The sequence below is a fragment of the Ranitomeya imitator genome, chromosome 9 (assembly GCF_032444005.1).
Source record: "Ranitomeya imitator isolate aRanImi1 chromosome 9, aRanImi1.pri, whole genome shotgun sequence".
NCBI lineage: Eukaryota > Metazoa > Chordata > Amphibia > Anura > Dendrobatidae > Ranitomeya > Ranitomeya imitator.
Genome location: NC_091290.1, coordinates 120,796,127 through 120,817,101, shown reverse-complemented (window position 1 = coordinate 120,817,101; position 20,975 = coordinate 120,796,127). Strand labels below are relative to the sequence as shown.

At 43.2% G+C, this 20,975-nt stretch overlaps 1 protein-coding gene across 4 annotated transcripts in view; it reads right to left on the bottom strand.

Annotated features, from left to right (window-relative positions):
* CMIP (c-Maf inducing protein) overlaps positions 1–5,581 on the bottom strand; it is a 132,841-nt gene extending 127,260 nt beyond the window's left edge. For 3 of the 4 annotated variants that reach the window (XM_069738784.1, XM_069738785.1, XM_069738782.1), the window contains exon 1: positions 5,008–5,579. In XM_069738784.1, the coding sequence (XP_069594885.1) occupies positions 5,008–5,304 (297 nt within the window). In that variant the 5' untranslated portion in view covers positions 5,305–5,579. Of the gene's footprint in view, positions 1–5,007 lie in introns of all 4 variants that reach the window. The other variant, XM_069738783.1, reaches the window with a different exon arrangement.
* Positions 5,582–20,975: the final 15,394 nt, after the last annotated feature.

Sequence of the window (20,975 nt, the reverse complement as noted above, 5' to 3'; positions counted from 1 at the left end):
TCTTTCACCAGACAGCTACCATTGGGGTAATAGTCGAAATAGTCAAGACACACACATACAAATTAGACTGTCGTGCCAAGTCATGCCAAAATTGTTGGGTTAGGCCAACGCCAATCCAATGTGTGCGGTCAACTTAATATTTGTCCCCAATGTGACATACAAGGAGGTTTTATGAGGTTCACTAGATCATAGCTTCTCAAACTTTTCCTTCTGAGGCTTCATCAGACCAAGGTCATGTCTCCAAAGTTCTTTATATACCGACATCATGTTCTACAGAAAACATCCAAGAGAAGAGTATAAGAACTGTCCATGTTACACCGGGACTGGATTTTATAGGCAGGCAACTGATCATCACTGGTTGTCTACCGATTGCCGGTGGTGACCCAATGGGCCGGAATAGAACTTGTGGTCCAAGCAAGAAGTCCATATCGGTGAGACATCAATGTCATGGGATGTAATATGGTCTATGTGATGGTAAAAAGGGTTTGTATCATGGAAGGGCCTCTAACTGACAAGAGTTTAACAGTGAAGATGTCGCTAATTTTGAGGAGGACGCGCAGTACGTTACGTAACTTTGTTCTACGGAACATCTCATCACAAGACGCAACTGACTTTCTGTTGTTTCCATCAAAATTTCAGATGTGAACAAACCAAGTAACAAACGTCAACGTTGGTTTCACTGTGTAAACAATTAGCAATTTCCTACTACCCTGGTCCATCATCATAGGGACAACCTGCCAGTACAGAAGACAGCGGAGGACGAGAGGATCACAGAGGATCACTATTCAAATCAATGGTGTAATTCAAATAGAAAAAAAAATATTAAAAAATTGCCCCGGTCATTAGTCTGATCCGTTTTTTTCAGATCAAACTCACAAATTAAAACTCAAAGGGTGCGTTAAAAAGAAAAAAGGATATAATAGGGACAACTTTTTTTTTTTTACAGATCCATGTGTCATGGTCAAATTCAACGCATAGCCCCAAGCATGTGCGTACAGATCGCAAAACACGCATGTGCGAGTCCAGCCTTACGTTATGTTTGTGCCTTACAGAAATTCCCCTAGAATAAACATCATGGCGTTAATGAAACACTAATGCCGCTACAAATCTATTGGAGCAACTGGCAGCGCCATATAGTGCAAGCAATGTAGGCCAGGTATTGTATAATTACCATAATTTATATTATAGTCTCACATTTGGCATTTTTTTGCCAGTTATTAATTAAACCTCTATATTATGGTCATTTACATTTAATTGCGTTCATTGGATAGTGGTATATATACACACCCACATCCATATATTATATACACACATACACATTATATACACACACATATTATACCCACACATCCATATATTATATTCACACATACACATTATATACACACACACTCTATATATTATACCCACCCATACATATTATATACACAAAGACATTATAACCAAACACATACATATTATATACACACATATTACCGTATATATTATGCCCACACATACATATTATATACACACACACACACTCTATATATTATACCCACCCATACATATTATATACACAAAGACATTATATATTATACCCACACATACATATTATATACACACATATTACCGTATATATTATGCCCACACATACATATTATATACACACACACACACTCTATATATTATACCCACCCATACATATTATATACACAAAGACATTATATATTATACCCACACATACATATTATATACACACATATTGCCGTATATATTATGCCCACACATACATATTATATACACACACACACACACTCTATATATTATACCCACCCATACATATTATATACACAAAGACATTATATATTATACCCACACATACATATTATATACACACATATTACCGTATATATTATGCCCACACATACATATTATATACACACACACATTATATACACACTCACACATACATATTATACACACACATACTATATACACACACATTATAATTATACACACATCCATATATTATACACACACATCCATATATTATACATACACACACATACATTACACGCACACACACACACACACATTATATACACACATATTTTTTTTGGGGGGGGGGGAATTTTTTTTTTTTTTTTAATGGTGAGAATTAAAAAAAAAATTAATTAAGTAGATAAATACATTCATCCAGCCCAATAAATATAAGATAATTCTAAACACTAACAATAAAATAATGTTGCATATTCCATTTTTTTCATGCATGTATTATTATAGTAATATAGTAAATATACTATAACTGCTCCTACGACAAGAATCAATGTGAACAAAGGCCGTTTTCACACTACGTACAGTATGTAGAACTATTGTACACTACCTTATGTAGCATAACAGCATCTTTTATGCTTTTCTTTTAGATGGATCCACATTGTTTATTATGTTAGTGTATACCTAATAATATCTTAAATCACATATATATTTAATATATTTTTTCCAACTTTTCTGGCCATTGGGGCTGCCATCATATACCTTCCTGACATATGCGAGGAGGTCACCGCAAACAATTGGCTAGTAAATTATAGAGCTGGGCCGGCGCATGTGATGAATATGAACATCGTTACGTGGTGTGAATTTAGACTACAAAGCCTAATCATTTTCATTTTTCTTTCTTTTACAATGTTAGTGAAACTTTCATAGCAAAATATCCCCATCTGTTTTCTGGAATAGGCGCAATTCCTAAATATCGGGTTTCCATATTTCCCTTGTTCAGTGTGACACGCTGCCATCACGTATACAACAAGTGCAACGGAGAAAATGCAACAGATGGGCTCATTTATAGCAAAGACGCCTATAGATGGAGATGCAGGTGACCAGGATGAGGGCCCTTAGATGATTATCAGAGGCATATTTTTATTTTTTTTTACATCCTTCCTCATAGGCTCAATAACCAGAAATCCGTTAAAGACGAGTCGTGAATGATAATCACTGACAGAACTCGGACCCTGCTGGTCGGAGGGGATCAGGTATATATGGAGCCCGTCTGTGTAGTAACAATCAAAAAGATAGGACATTTTGCTAATAATCCTTTTAAGAAAAAAAAAAAAAACAACAAATCTCTGGACGTATTACTATCTTGAAAATAAAAATCTATTGGTAAATCATCCGCCTCATATCAATAGGCAGAAACGTAACCATTCAAGCAAAGCCACCCACGATATATTATACTATATATACCGTATATATATATATATAATATCTAATAATCCACCAGAACAGGACGTCTCTACAGAATAATGACATTTTATCCAATCTGGTCCATGTAACCGTCATACAACATCCACCACCATGGCTTATAGTGTGCCGTACCCAGAATCCTTTGTGGATGTATTATACTGGGGGTCCCGTAATGTGCTGCAGTGAACGATCCATACAGCACATACAGGGGGGAATCTCACCAGACGATGGGCTTCATCACAGCGGCAAAACATTCGGGAAAATGTCAATTGAAACATATATATATATATACCTGTATATATGATGTGTGTATGTGTATATATTGTGTATATATGATGTGTGTATGTGTATATATTGTGTATATATGATGTGTGTATGTGTATATATGATGTGTGTATGTGTATATATTGTGTATATATGATGTGTGTATGTGTATATATTGTGTATATATGATGTGTGTATGTGTATATATGATGTGTGTATGTGTATATATTGTGTATATATGATGTGTGTATGTGTATATATTGTGTATATATGATGTGTGTATGTGTATATATTGTGTATATATGATGTGTGTATGTGTATATATGATGTGTGTATGTGTATATATTGTGTATATATGATGTGTGTATGTGTATATATTGTGTATATATGATGTGTGTATGTGTATATATTGTGTATATATGTGTGTATGTGTATATATGATGTGTGTATGTGTATATATTGTGTATATATGATGTGTGTATGTGTATATATTGTGTATATATGATGTGTGTATGTGTATATATGATGTGTGTATGTGTATATATTGTGTATATATGATGTGTGTATGTGTATATATTGTGTATATATGATGTGTGTATGTGTATATATGATGTGTGTATGTGTATATATTGTGTATATATGATGTGTGTATGTGTATATATGATGTGTGTATGTGTATATATTGTGTATATATGATGTAAGTATATATATATATATATATATATAGTGTATAGATATAGTATGTGTATGTACATATATAAATGTATACAGTACATGTGATGTGTGCATGTGTATATATGATGTGCGTAAAATATATATTGTGTGTGTGTGTGTGTGTGTGTTTACACATATACGGTATATATATATATATATATACATACATACACACATATTATATGTACCGCATATATACATATGTACTAATATATATATATATACACATATATACACACACACATATAATATACACATCATAAATACAGTCATACGTACATATTATATATATATATATATATATATACACATACACACACACACACGTACACAGATAGTATATACACATCCACATCCGAAAAAACCCAACAACACATCATTGATAATCCGCCATTAACCATAAAAATGAAGAGAAATACAGACATAGGCCCGCCAGCCACATAAAATAAATCTGTTTGTGATCAGTCTCTGAGGCCTATTGCAGTATATGAAAGCCCACCATATATACTGGGACAATACACAGTATACATTTCACCATGGTGCCCAAAAAAATACACAAAAAAAACCCCCACAGGATTTATCTGGCTATTCCTATACAGTATGAGGATTTCATCTGATGCGGAACATCTTAGGAAGCCATGGTGCCCATCATCCCATTGATTGACAGCTGCGTTTTAGAGAGGGTCTGGGGGTGATATTCCTCCTATTCCATGGCTGGATAGAATGTATCACTAAGTGTAAATATTTACAAATAAACATTAAACAATGGTGAGTGTGAGGCAGCAGCAGAGCAGCCCCAGCACTTACTGTAGCAGAGGTCAGGCTGTTGTCTGCCAGGGTCAGGTGGTGGGGTTCCCATCTTCTCAGGAATTTGGAGGTGAGGATCTTGCTGAGGAAGGTCCTGGGGTGTCTGATCACACAGACCTGGATGTCTCCTTCTTGCAGCAGTTTGTACCTCATCCCATTGAAGTGCACCATGGCTCTCCTGCAGGGCACAGCACCCATCTTGCCCCCCTCTGGAGCAGACATCTCCCCCAGCAGTGGCTTGTTCTCCTCTATCTGTCTGTGGTCACTCTCCCCACATGAGCTGGGAGTAAAATCCATAGCAGCTCAGTGAAGAGGATACAAATTATTCAGCTCTGGGATTCTAGAGGAAAAAAAGGCAACAGAATCCAAGCAGGAAGGAAATTGCAACAACAAAAAAAAAAAAAGTATCAAGATTCCAGATCTTTACAAGATCCTGGGCATTTCCAGTGTTTTTTTACTTGATTAAATCCATTATTTTATCCAAAAGGAGGGGAGATCAGGCAGGAGCCCCCTGGATCCAGGCAGGGCTGGGGGTGCAGCATGTATCTGGGTGATGTGTCTGATCTGTGTGTGTGCTACAGAATAGCAATCACTAAAAGATTGCAGCAGCTTCTGGGCAGTGATTGGCCCTGCCAGGGTCATGTGACTGCTGAATGACGTCAATGGCAGAGGCAAGCAGCAGATCAGGATGCATAGTCTGTGTGTGTGCTGCAGGGGAGGGGAGCTGGGGACAGGAGCAGGGCACAGCCTGGCCTCCATCTTTACAGCACCTGGGTGCTCCCAGGTCCCTGGCAAAGCATGCAGACACACAGGTATACTACAGTGTGCACAGCTCCCTATATATATATAATATATATATATATATATATATATATATATATATATATATATATATATATATATATATATGTGCATTCCATAGCCATCATGCACTATGACTCATTGCAGCTTTACTCGTTTAACAGCATCTCCTGCACAGGCTATGGTAGAAATAAAATAGCAGCCCCTCCCCCCATCCCATCATGCCCAGTAAGCACCCCCATACGCGAATCCGCTCCAAAATCCTTCTCCAAAACCAATCCGAAAACTCTCCCTATTCATTCCTATAGGAAGTCCATAAGAGGATTTTTTCAGCAGTTTTTTTCTTCCCCTTAGAAGAGGTTCCCCCCAATTATACCCATTTATTTAATTTTTGGGGGGGGGGGGCGGAGAGAGTGGAATCTGCTCCAAAATCCTTCTCAAAAACCCATCCGAAAACTCTCCCTATTCATTCCTATAGGAAGTCCATAGGAGGATTTTTTCAGCAGTTTTTTTCTTCCCCTTAGAAGAGGTTCCCCCCAATTATTCCCATTTATTTAATTTTTGGGGGGGGGGCGGAGAGAGTGGAATCTGCTCCAAAATCCTTCTCAAAAACCCATCCGAAAACTCTCCCTATTCATTCCTATAGGAAGTCCATAGGAGGATTTTTTTCAGCAGTTTTTTTCTTCCCCTTGGGAGAGGTTCCCCCCAATTATTCCCAATTATTTAATTTTTTGGGGGGTGTAGAAAGTGGAATCTGCTCCAAAATCCTTCCCAAAAACCCATCCGAAAACTCTCCCTATTCATCCCTATAGGAAGTCCACTTTGATGTCCGTAGGAGGATTTTTTTTCAGCACTTTTTGTCTTCCCCTTGGAAGAGGTTTAAAAAAAAACGCCCAGTGGGGGGGAAAAAAAAAAAGCATGTCACTTGTTTGATGGAATTCAGTCATTGTCCAATCAAAAGGCTGAAAAAAAAATGTTTTGGTGAAAAAGCTTTAAATACTGTTTGAAAACCTCTTAAAGGGGTTTTCGAGATTCGGACTCAGGTCGTGGTTTCAGTAATCTGACAAAACATCTGATGAATGATAGTCTATGGGGCCGTGCGCATGTCCCGTTCTTCCGGCATTCGCCCATTCATTTCTATGGGTCCATGGAGAACATTAGGCTGCACTCGGATGACATCTGAGTGCGGTCTGATTTTCACAGACTGACAGAATGGAGAAGATGGAGCAAACTTATTTGTTTGTAATTCTCTATATCTGACAAAACCGGATCTCTCTCTGATCAAACTGTGATTAGCATGATCAGACCTTTATTTTTTGGATGGAGAACATATGGTCATCTGCAGCTGACCTTAAAAAGCCGTCCTCTTCCTCCCATTCAAATGTTTATCCTCAATATAGTGCAGTCACCATATTATATAGCACTGAGTACTTACAATTGCTCATTTTGCCTTTCTACCTAGCAATTCTTCTCTTTCTCCATTAGGTCTATGACATCACATGATTATAAGCAGACTAGCTGAGTCCTATGTAGCTCTATGTAGAAACAGGAGGTCAATTTTCCCTGTGTGAGTCATCACTGTAAAAGTCCCTGGCAGGAGGGAAGAAGAGAGCAGCTGGATGAGGAGATGAAGAGGGGAATAATAAAAGCAGGGACAAGAGACTTCCTGTTTTTACATAGAGCATATAAAAGAGAAGAATTACTGGGTAGAAAGGGAAAATGAGCAATTGTAAGTACACAGTGCTATATAATATGATGACTGCAATATATTAGGAGGTTGCAAACTTTGATAGGAGGAGGAGGAGAGCTTCTTTTAAAACAAACAAACTGAGCTTTACTTACCCTCCTCTCTGAGTCTCTACTTGTGGCCCCTTTGTCCGTTATTGTCTGCAGTGCTGATGTCACGTCGACAGCACTGCAGCCAATCGATGAGCTCAGTTATTCGTTGCGGTTCTGTCAATGTGACATTAGCACTACACACAATAAAATACACCAGGAGCAGTGTTGGACCTGGGGATGGGGAGTAAGGCACAATATATATTTAAGAAAAAAAAATGACTGCAGCCGTTGGTGAGGGGCTTTCCATAACATGTCCCTTTCTTTTGCAGGTTTTAGGTGCTGATATTGACATGCTTTACTAATCCACTTCCATTATTTAAAAACATGAGTGACATATCAAAAAGAGAGCAAAATCGCAGCATTAAAAAAATGCAATAAAAAAACCAAGCAACCTAATATAACTAATAAGTGCAAAAAAAGGTGCAACATCAAAAACTCAGCAAATACTCACTATGGGAATGTAGCCTTGGGGAAATATTTCAGCTCTTTTAACGAGCAACCATTGAAGTTCACGGTGCCGGGGTGTAACTAAACACCCAAACCCTGGAGCCTAGGAGGCCACCAAAAGGTCCCTTTGGGCCATGAGTGATGAAGACCTGTGATAGTTTGGTGGGGGGGGGGTCCTCCTGGAAAAGTTTCAATGGGACCCACGCGCTTCAAGTTACGTCACTGATCCTGATCCATGTGATTTAGCCCAATTCATCATTTGCGACTGTTTGAAATGTCAAAAATAAAATTTGCACAATTTTATTTTTCGGGGCGCAGTGGAAGGAGAAACATTTTAAAGGATCGTGCAAGTTTTTTTTTTGCCCTAAAAAGTGGGAAAAAAGGTAACAGAGAAATAAAAGAGCATGTTTAATTTGGCGCAAAATTAATCAACCTGCAGAAAACGGAAGCAAATTCCGCAAGACAATTGAGAAAATTCAAACAGAACCCGCAAATGATGAATTGGGGCCATAAAGTCTGACAACAGACACACTGGCAGCCTATATCAGTTGTCAGACTCATGAGATCTGACATTTTGCGCTGCTCCAGCCAATAAAATAACATTCCGTTATGGAATTGTTACTTAAGCTTTTCCTAAATATTTTCCGATCCACTTGTACTTGACGGTAGATTAGTCTGTGCCGCAGTGACCGTGGGTTAGTCTGTGCCGCAGCGACGGTAGATTAGTCTGTGCCGCAGTGACGGTGGATTAGTCTGTGCCGCAGTGACGGTGGGTTGGTCTGTGTCGCAGTGACGGTGGGTTGGTCTGTACCGCAGTGACGGTGGGTTAGTCTGTGCCACAGTAACCGTGGGTTAGTCTGTGCCGCAATGACGGTGAGTTAGTCTGTGCCGCAGTGACGGTGGGTTAGTCTAGGCCGCAGTGACGGTGGGTTAGTCTCGGCCGCAGTGACGGTGGGTTAGTCTGTGCCGCAGTGACGGTGGGTTGCTCTGTACCGCAGTGACGGTGGATTAGTCTGTGCCGCAGTGATGGTGGGTTGGTTTGTGCCGTAGTGACGGTGGGTTGGTCTGTGCCGCAGTGACGGTGGGTTGGTCTGTGCCGTAGTGAAGGTGGGTTGGTCTGTGCCGCAATGACGGTGGATTAGTCTGTGCCGCAGTGTCGGTGGGTTGGTCTGTGACGGTGGGTTGGTCTGTGCCGCAGTGACGGTGGATTAGTCTGTGCCGCAGTGACGGTGGGTTGGTCTGTGCCGCAGTGACGGTGGATTAGTCTGTGCTGCAGTGACGGTGGGTTGGTCTGTGCCGCAGTGACGGTGGATTAGTCTGTGCCGCACTGACGGTGGATTAGTATGTGCCGCAGTGACGGTGGGTTAGTCTGTGCCGCAGTGACGGTGGGATAGTCTGTGCCGCAGTGACGGTGGGTTAGTCTGTGCCGCAGTGACGGTGGATTAGTCTGTGCCGCAGTGACGGTGGATTAGTCTGTGCCGCAGTGACGGTGGATTAGTCTGTGCCGCAGTGATGGTGGGTTGGTCTGTGCCGTAGTGACGGTGGGTTGGTCTGTGCCGCAGTGACGGTGGGTTGGTCTGTGCCGTAGTGAAGGTGGGTTGGTCTGTGCCGCAATGACGGTGGATTAGTCTGTGCCGCAGTGTCGGTGGGTTGGTCTGTGACGGTGGGTTGGTCTGTGCCGCAGTGACGGTGGATTAGTCTGTGCCGCAGTGACGGTGGGTTGGTCTGTGCCGCAGTGACGGTGGATTAGTCTGTGCTGCAGTGACGGTGGGTTGGTCTGTGCCGCAGTGACGGTGGATTAGTCTGTGCCGCACTGACGGTGGATTAGTATGTGCCGCAGTGACGGTGGGTTAGTCTGTGCCGCAGTGACGGTGGGATAGTCTGTGCCGCAGTGACGGTGGGTTAGTCTGTGCCGCAGTGACGGTGGATTAGTCTGTGCCGCAGTGACGGTGGATTAGTCTGTGCCGCAGTGACGGTGGGTTAGTCTGTGCCACAGTGATGGTGGGTTGGTCTGTGCCGCAGTGACGGTGGATTAGTCTGTGCCGCAGTGACGGTGGATTAGTCTGTGCAGCAGTGAAGGTGGGTTGGTCTGTGCCGCAATGACGGTGGATTAGTCTGTGCCGCAGTGACGGTGGATTAGTCTGTGCCGCAGTGTCGGTGGGTTGGTCTGTGACGGTGGGTTGGTCTGTGCCGCAGTAATGGTGGATTAGTCTGTGCCGCAGTGACGGTGGGTTGGTCTGTGCCGCAGTGATGGTGGGTTGGTCTGTGCCGCAGTGACGGTGGATTAGTCTGTGCTGCAGTGACAGTGGGTTGGTCTGTGCCGCAGTGACGGTGGATTAGTATGTGCCGCAGTGACGGTGGGATAGTCTGTGCCGCAGTGACGGTGGGTTAGTCTGTGCCACAGTGACAGTGGATTAGTCTGTGCCGCAGTGACGGTGGGTTAGTCTGTGCCGCAGTGACGGTGGGTTAGTCTCGGCCGCAGTGACAGTGGGTTGGTCTGTGCCGCAGTGACGGTGGATTAGTCTGTGCCGCAGTGACAGTGGGTTGGTCTGTGCCGCAGTGACGGTGGATTAGTCTGTGCCGCAGTGATGGTGGGTTAGTCTGTGCCGCAGTGACGGTGGATTAGTCTATGCCGCAGTGACGGTGGGTTGGTCTGTGCCGCAGTGACGGTGAGTTGGTCTGTGCCGCAGTGACGGTGGATTAGTCTGTGCCGCAGTGACGGTGGGTTGGTCTGTGCCGCAGTGACGGTGAGTTGGTCTGTGCCGCAGTGACGGTGAGTTGGTCTGTGCCGCAGTGACGGTGGGTTAGTCTGTGCCGCAGTGACGGTGGGTTGGTCTGTGCCGCAGTGATGGTGGGTTAGTCTGTGCCGCAGTGACGGTGGGTTAGTCTGTGCCGCAGTGACGGTGGGTTAGTCTATGCCGCAGTGACGGTGGATTAGTCTGTGCTGCAGTGACGGTGGGTTAGTCTATGCCGCAGTGACGGTGGATTAGTCTGTGCCGCAGTGACGGTGGGTTGGTCTGTGCCGCAGTGACGGTGAGTTGGTCTGTGCAGCAGTGATGGTGGGTTAGGATTGATACAAAGCTACTTTTGTGTCAGTGATGATCTTAGTCCCGATCAGTGAGGATTTGGGATGGCCACTGCATTGCTATTACACACGGGCACCACTCCTTAACCAGACGGGTGTTTGCAGAAGTCAAAATTTTAGCAAATGCTGCTTTCAGAAAACCCCCATCCCCTTGCTTTACTCACCCTCACCAGGTCCAGCATTGATCCCAGTGTCTGCTATTGTCTGCAGCTAGTCAAGGAGCTCAGCAGCGTTGTGCAGAGTTGGTGAGCTCACTGATTGACTGCAGTGGAGGGAGGAAAATTGGAAAACCCCTTTAAATCCAGATGAAAATCTTCATGTATTACAGATTGTTCACATGAGTCTATAATTGGTGTTTGTGCACCACAGACCACATATGGATCCATTATGCCCTTGGCTGATTTTCCATGTTTATGAAATTTGACAAAATTTTGCAAAGTTTTACGAAATTTTACAAAACTTCACACACACACCGCAGAGAAAATCCACCGAAGAAACTGTGGATTTTCACCATGGATTTTACACCCTGTGAAATCTGCATAATTTAGTGCATATTTTACCACTGCGGCCCGACGTTGCCTTACGCTGGCTAGCAGTGGTGTCCGGACAGCTTCAGTGCCACCTCTCTCGCACAGTTTGGGGAGCAAATGTTTAACACTTTACATGTCCATCTTCATATATTCCGAGACTGCACAAGTTTAGAAAAAGATGGCTGCTTTTTAGAAATAGCGCCACCACTGTCTATAGGTTATGTGTGGTATTGCAGGTCAACCGTATTAGAATCAATGGGGTCGAGATGTAATGCCGCAAAATAAAACAACTTTTGACAGTTTCTAGAATAAAGCAGCCATGTTTTTCGAATCCATTTAAAAGTGAGACTTCTTTGACAGCTGAGAAATAATAATATCTGCGTTCGCTTTTCGCTACATAGAGGTAAAGCGTAACCCAGCATATTCAGGGTTAAGCCAAGTCGCTCTTAGGAATAGACATAGATCCATCCATGTGACTTCCGGGTGTGTGACCTATGTTTTGACTGAGTGGCATCTGGAGATTGCAGAGCCTAAAATACTCCGGGCGGTGCGACATATAAAGCCTGATCTTTGCTGTCCTGAATGGGTGCCGCGCTTTTCCCTGGAAGTCGCTGACTCTTCGATGACCGCGATTTAGGATTTTGTTTCCCATAGACTCCATTGAAGATACTGGAAATTGCAACATTTCCCTTTATTTTATTTATTTACTTTTAGGAAAAGTTGTTTGTAAATAGCACCTAATCCATTATCCCTCTCCTGTGCAGCGACCACCGTCATGGTCAATACAAAAGGAATCGATTCCATATCGACAAACAATCGTAGTTTATCCGTATTTTATTCCGATCGCGTGAATAATTTAATTTCTAAACAATTTGCTCGTCGTCTCTGAATCGTAGCGCTGACGCTTTGCATATCTTGTCTCTGCCCCGCAGGAACATGACATCAGCATGGGCAGTTGAGATGTCTATCACATACAGTGTGTGTTTTGTTTAGTAAATTTTAGATAACCTTTGATTTGATTTTGGCTGTGTTCTTTTTCTCGACAGACTGGGAGAGTGCCAACAGATCCAACGAGCTTTTCCTAAAAGAGCCACTGACATAATTACATGAAGCAATTGCTTAACTTACAATCCCTTACAGAATGTTAATATTGTCAGAACAATCCTTGTAGGTTTTTTTTGGGGGTAGTGCATGTAAAAGCAAGCACTTTTGCAATTTACAGTTTATTAAAAAGTGCAGCCGTTTTTTAGAAATTTACACTTTTGTTTTTAACTTGTTGACTCGGAGCACCACCACTCCCGTCTAGCTTGTAAGCACTGCACTAAAGCTAGCTAAGATTAGGAGGTGACAGTGCACTCCAATTGTGACAGTGACAGTGCACTCCAAACGTGACAGTGACAGTGCAATCTAAATGCGACAGTGCACTCTAAATGCGACAGTGCACTTCAAATATGACAGTAGCAGTGCACCACATATGTGACAGTAAGAGTGCACTCCAAATGTGACAGTGACAGTGCAATCCAAATGCGACAGTGCACTCCAAATATGACAGTAGCAGTGCACCACATATGTGACAGTAAGAGTGCACCCCAAATGTGACAGTGCACTCCAAATATGACAGTGACGGTGCATTCCAAATGTGACAGTCACAGTGCACTCCAAAGATCCTGGAGATGGAAAAAAAATACTTAAAAAATATTTCTACATATGAACAGCAAAGAGGATTAACAGTGAAATGAAAGAGATTTTCAAGTGTTTTTTTTTTACCGAGTCTCCTGACCTGAATTTACAGCCTCACAGGGATACATATTTTTGGTGCATTTTTCCTTAAAGACGTCTATGTAGAGCCTGGTCATAAATCAGCTGAGAAGAGCTCAGAAAAAGATAGCTAAGGAGTTAGACCTTCCTGGGGAGCTCACTGATGGATTCTCAGTTCACTCATTCTGCAGTCAGCCATAGACAGTGCAATGCAGAGGCTGTAGAAGGGAAACAGTGCAACACTTTTCAGTGAAACCATATTGCAAAAATAATTTCTAGCCCCAAAGCACCTGAGATTAAGTAGAAATAAAAAAGTCCTAGAAGGTAGACAACAAGCTCGCTGGATGTCAATCATGGCAGAGTGGGTGTGCCAACAGTGAAGACATTGTGACTAGTCCCCAATGTAGTGCCGCCCACATGACTATTCGTGAGCACTCACAGCGGTAATGAAAAAAAAAATGTTGAAAAATTGGTTATGGTCCATCCAATAACTACCACTCTCTTAGCCGCACGTATTGTTTCCTGACGCAGCGCACAGTGGACGACTATTGTTGCTTCCGAGATCTGCAGATGTCGGATCTTATACATAGCTGACATTGTTTGATAGTGAGGGAAACGTAGCGATAGTCAGAATAACTAGAAACGCATTGCTCAGATATTCTCCCTATCCCTGTGTGATTATTACTTTTGAAGTTATGGTGAAACATCGTCTCGAAGGTTTTAGATTATTTTAAATGGAAGCCTCTTTCTCAATTTCCTTATGTGGAGTCTGTCAGCAGGTTTTTGCTTCCGTATCTCAATGCAGCATGATGTAGGGGCAGAGACCCTGATTCTAACTATGTATCACTTACTGGGCTGCTTGCTGCAGTTTTGGTAAAATCATAGCTTTCTCTGCTGCAGATCTAGCAGAGCTTGGAATGCTGAGCTCTGTATAACCCCGCCCACATCACTGATTGGCTGCTTTTTGTGTACACAGGCAGAAGGCTGCTAATCAGCAGTGGGGGCAGAGTTGCAGCAGTTTTACTAGTCCTCTAGTGATAATCTCCTGCTGATAAAACTATGATTGTGTCAAAACTACAGCAAACAGCCCAGTAAATGATACATCACTGTAATCAGGGTCTCTGACTCTACATTGTGCTGCATTCAGATTAGCTGGCATAAAAACTGCCAACATATTCCCTTTGACTCTGACTCATGGTGTGAACCCTTGTCCTTATTTTCTGCACCGTCAGCTTGGGGTCTCCCTATGTCAGCTCAGCCTATCCATACGGTACATGGTTCACTGTACATGGTCAGTGCATAGCCAGGCACGGCGTCTCCTAGTAATAGCAAGTGATTGCAGGGGATATAGCAGCTTTTATTTGTTTATCCCATTAATAATCTGCCACTTTAATATTTGCAGCAGTTTACCAACCTCTGGAAGTGACTGTACAATTTCAGTATTTGCTATTATTGGGTGCGGTGAAGCTATCAGCAAGTCTATACCTTTAATGTACAAATGGATTTTATACTTGTGCAGCCGCCCTATACTATGGTGTTGGTGTACAGTGACTGATACTAAGCAAAACCACTGCCCTCTGCTGGTAATTCTACAGTATTGCACCTTGAACAGCAACATCTCTCCTAATTATTCTGCGCACTTCTTAGTGTTGGTTTTGGATATACACCTAATCCAATGTGCAGATCAGTCCAATGGAATATCATAACCACAGATAGCACTTGTCCAATTTTTACTGTCCCCTTAGGGCTCGTTCACACTGCCGTATAACATGGCTGAGTGATAGGCAATGTTTTATCGGATTGCTCTCAGCCCAGTGTTATTCTATGGGGCAGTGCACATCAGTGTTTATGGCATGAGAAAATAATCTGCGAGTGCACCTGAGAATTGGATTGCACGCACCCATGCAAGTCTATTGGTACAGGTGAGACATCGGACTGCACTCGGATGTCACCTGAGTGCAGTGCGATTTCCTGCAGACGCCGGCAATGGGGGAGATGGAGAAATTATGTTCTCTGTCTCCCCCACACCTGTGCTGCCATTCTCTCGTACGAGAGGATCGGAGCATAGAGCGCTGACACTCGGCTCTTGCCTGCAGCAGAGACTGAGCCAAGTGTTATTTGCATAATTTGCGCCAATTTTCTCGCATGAGACTTGTGACTCCAGCCTGAGTGTACGCTCACACTTACGTATAAAAATAATCAGTCCTGTTCTCATGTGTGGTATGATTTTTTTTTTTTGCTCCCCCCCTATTTTTAATAACCAGCCAGGGTAAAGCAGACAGCTGGGAGCTGATATCAGGCCGGGAAGGTCCATGGATATTTCTGGACTACTTCGGATTCGGTGGATTACTTCAGACCAGCATGGTATTTTTTTATGTTTTTTTCAATAAAGTGGTGAATGAGGGATAGTGTGGGGGAGTCTTTATTCTAATACAGGATTTTTTTTCTGTGTTATTATTTTTGATTACTGGGTTAGTAATGGGGGTGTCTGCCAGACACCTCTCTATTACTAACCTCAGGGCTTGATGGCAGTTGTGATTTTTGAGAAAGCATAGCTGTCATCAACCCCAACTCCCATTAGCCCAATTGCCACCACACCAGGGCAATCGTGAAGAGCTGGGCAAAGCACCCGAACTGGCACATCTAATGTGATGGGCCACTTCTGGGGCGACTGGTGTTTTTAGGCTGGGAAGGACCCAATAACCATTGACCTTCCGACCTCTGGTTGTCATGCTGACGAACCGATGACCCCCGATCACGTGACGGGGGTCACCGTTGCATGTATTTCTGGCCCGATGGTCGGAAGTGCACTTTAAATGCCGCTGTCAGAGTTTGACAGCGGAACTTAGTTAATATCTGCGGGTGGATCGTGATTCCACCCGGGTCTATTGCGGGCACATGTCAGCTGTTCAAAACAGCTGACATGTCCCGGAAAAGATGTGGGCTCACCGCCAGAGCCCACATTAAAGCGGGGAATACCGACATCGGTGTACTATTACACCGGATGTCAATAAGAGGTTAATAGGCTGGGAAGGGCCATGGATATTGGCCCCCTTCCAACCTAATAAGACCAGACCTCAGCTGCCCCAGAAATGTCACATCCATTAGATACGCCAATTCTGGTTCTTAGCCTCAGCTCTTCACGATTGTCCTGGTGCTATGGCAATCAGAGTAATGAGATTATGGGGTTAATGTCAGCTGTGTAATTTCCACTGACATCAAGCCCACACGTTACTAATGGAGAGGCATCTATTATACACCCCCATTACTAACCCAGTGAGTTAAAAGAGAAAAAGACACAGAAAAAAAAACTTTATTTGAAAAAAACTCCAACAATTTCTCTCTCTCACCCATTTATTAAAACAACAACCCCACTCCGGTCCGCCTAGTCCAAATGAAGGTCCCAGGACAATCCCAGCCTCTGTCTTCCAGTGTATGGAGGCCCTTTCAGAGAACGGGGCTCCATAGACTGGTACAGCAGCCACTGCCCGGTCTCACGTTGTAATCAGCTGGGTCTCGCCAGTAATGTAATCACCCGTGAGATATGACCGCGAGTGACCTATGCTGCCTCAAGAACAAGACTGCATAAGTCACTCACGGTCATGTCACTGCCATCATTCCGGCTATCAAGCTTTACGCCGTCAGTTCTCACAGAGTCCCGGCAGTGGCTGCTGCTCAATACCCTGGAAGACAGAGACTAGGATCGTTTTGGGACCTCCACTTGGACTACGGTGGTCCGGTGTTGGACCTCCATTTGGATTACGGCGGACAGATGTGGGTATTTTTCTTTTTTTAATAAATGGGTGAAGAAATGGAAATTATTACAGAGTTTTTTTTTGTTTTTTTTTTTTAAATAAAAATTTTTTTTGTTCTCTTTTTACATCGCTAATATCAACACAATCCCATTACACTGATTACCACCCAAGGCAATCGGAAACAGCCAGAATTGATGCACGATTTCTCGTACCCAGCTATCTGCTTTACCTTAGCTGGTTATAAAAAATAGAGGGGACCCCGTGTCATTTTAGAGTCACCCCATTTTTAATAACCAGCAAAGCAGACAGCTGGGGGCTGATATTAATCGGGAAGTTCCATGAATATTGGCCCCAATCCAGCATAAGACCAGCTCACAGCTGTATGCTTTCCCTTGGCTGGTCACAAACATTTTTTAAAGATTATTTATTTTACACTGTCAGACTGGGTAGCATGGTGCGCCGGTCAATCACAGCCATGCCATTATTTGGCATGGCTTCGATGGGGCCAGAAGTGCCCACAGCCTTAAAGCTTGATGACTTGCTGTGCGGCAGCCTTTCAACAAGCTTTATTATTTTGCGGAACCCAAACAATAACCTGGACATACAGTAAGAAGTCCGTGTCCGGCATCTGTACGAACCCCAAACTTTAGCGTTCTATTGACGTCATATCGACAGAGAAACGTCTTCTTTTCTTCTACTCAACTTTGTGGGTGGTGTGCCACCGCCGATGACATGTTGATTGACAGCCGGCTCCCCACTGCCTAAATAAAATAAGTTCTTGATTCACAAAAATATGGGTACAGGTGAAAAACAGACGTCTGAATGAGACCTTAGTCATCTACTACTAGGATGCCAAAATGTCATTCCACCCCTGGCGGCTGCAGACGTGACCGACGGGAGTAGAACGTTGTGTGAGGGGAGGCCAGAAAATGAACTGCTGATCTATTGTCATCTGATTTGCCTGCCGTGAAGTACACGGTGTCCGATGAGGCTACAATGAACACAATTTTGTTTCCCTATAAAACACGTCATTCGATAATTCTCTTTTTTTTAGGTCATCTCAGCGGACTACGGCGGCAGAATCACGTCTGCCGGAACAAAGCGCATTGATCAATTGTGTACATGAAGACGTAAAACGCGGGCAAGTTTCCTTCTGAGACACAAAGGGGTGGGGAGAGGAAGACTTTAATGTGGCACGTGGCTGCTCGAGCAATGTGACTCGGAGTGGATGTAATCACAAGGATTGTTGCAGAGAAAACCGTTTCTGTATTGTTGGAAACAAAACATACCACTTGGCGTTCAGATAAGCCATAAACCGCAGCTCCTGCGCTCCGGCCATTCACTTGTATAAATATTTTTCTTCTGCTTTTACAGGGAATGATTGCATTAGATACCGTGTAGTAGGGACACTAAAAAAAAATACATCGCAGCTGTTATCTGGGAGAATGTACTGTTCTGGCTGCCACAACGCACGTTCGGCTTACAGTGCCCCTTGGCACAAGACGTCACCTTTTCTGAAGAAGTGTCACGATATCTAACAAGAAGATCAATGTCAAGGTTCCCACATTCCTATGGATAGACTAGCATTAGGGTGCACTTTTAGAAGTCGATGTTCGCACGTTGAGGCTTTTCAGAAAAATCTGCAGCGTAATGCCGTAACAATGCGGAAAATTTCTGCATGGAAATGGACGCGCAGCACGTCAATTATTTGTTGGGAGTTGTCATCAGAAAATCGGAAGCAAAAGTATGCAGGTGACAAAATCTGCGGATTTTGCTGCAAGAAAACTTGGCTGCAGTGGTGTAGCTGTCTGCAGATAATTACAGACTTTGAGAGCAGAGGCAGAGACTTAGCGCTGGACCCGGGGAGGGTGAGTAAGATGCAATTTGCTGTGCCAGGGGTAGAGCAGATTTCCAAAACCAGAAAACCCCTTTAAGAAGTCTTGTACAGAATAAAGCCGCCTGCACGGGCTCTCACCGCCCCCCTAGAGGTACGTACTCTAGTCCTATAGGTGTCGTTCCTATACGGCTCTTTTGTGTAATTCCGCAGATCAGTCACAAAGTCCGCACGTGTCTGCAGCGGATTTCACCCTCTACATGGCAAAGTCTGGGGTGAAAATTTGCAATATAAAATTGATGAATTTAGAATCTGCACCAAAGCATAATTTCCACTGTAATTTTTTTTTCCTGCAGGGTGTGTTTGAGATTTGGTACTGTAACTCAAGATTTCCAGATATCCTACAGATTTGTTTTCCATTTTTTTGTGCCACGGTTGTATTTATTGTTGCATTTGGGATCATTACTTGAGCTTTGGATCTTGGGGTCGTCTTGTTACCCTTGCATAAGCAATTTAGACAAAAACCTTCACGATTTACTTATTTCCTACTTCTGTATGGGCTACTGTATCTTATACAGGAAAAAAAAAAAAAACGAGACAAACAGCCAAAGCCATAAATATAGGAATTAACAAATTGACAACATTTTCACATAGGAAACACAACTAGGAAAAGGGATTGTTTCTAAAAGAAACAGCAAGACTGCAACTTACCCGATGCTTAACACCTGCCAAGCAATAGAGCAGTGGACCAAAAATTTGTATGGTGGAAATTCACCAACATCTCGGTTTTATACTAATCATTTTTGCCTCCTGGGGTAAAAAAAAAACAAAAACAGGCAAAATGGCATCGCAATGATTCAGCAAAGTTTTAAAAGATAATTTCATTTCATACCAAAGGTGTTGGATGGGGTTGAGGTCCAGACTCTGTGCGGACGGTGATGTTCTTCCCACCAAACTCCCCAACCATGTCTGTATGGACCTTGTGCACTAGGCACAGTCATGGGGAACACAAAAAGGGCCTTACCCAATCTGTTCAAACAAAGCTGGAAGCTACAATTGTCCAAAATGTCTTGTACGCCAAAATGCTAATATTTTGCTTGACTAAAACTAAGGGGTCAAGGATGACCCCTGAAAAACAACCCCATACCATCATCCCTTCTCCAACAAACGGTACAGCTGTCACAATTCAGTCCGGCAGGTGACGTTCTTCTGGCATTCACCAAACCCAGTCTACTCCATCAGATACGGTCACTGCAGAGAACACACTTCATCCAGAATCCAGTGGTGGCAGTTTTACACCACTCCATCCGACGAACGGCATTGTGTTTGGTGATGTAAGGCTGCATGGAGCTGCTCAGCCATGAAGCTCCATGTTTGTGCTGATGTTAATACCATAGGAGGTCTGGACTCTGCAGTTATGAAGTCAGCAGAGTTAATTTTCTGCCCTATACTCCTCAGCACTCATAACACTACGGGGTCTCCATGGACGAGTTGCTGCGGTTCCTTCCACTTCTCAGTAATATCACTCACAGTTGATGGGGGAAATGTCCTGAACGGACTTGTTACTCCTCTTAAAGGCCCGCGCTGGTATCAGTGAGCTCTGTCCGGACACATTGCTATAAGCAGATGACATGACGGGGGGTCAGATGTTAGACATCGAGGCCAGTAGGGCTAGATTAAAAGGCTGAAGTCATTGTTTAACACGTGTTCAAATCTTTTGTCCATAAAATGTTTGCAGAGTTTTAAGCTATAAAGATTTTTCTGGTAACTGAGGATTTAGAGTCCAGAAAGGTGAGAAAACGCCACTTTCCCCTCGTAAGATGGCGTGATATACGGATGTCAGGTGTACTACCTATTGATGAGAGCCACATACGAATTAGTGAGTGCGTGATCTTGGTGGATTGTCCACCCTCCGATGA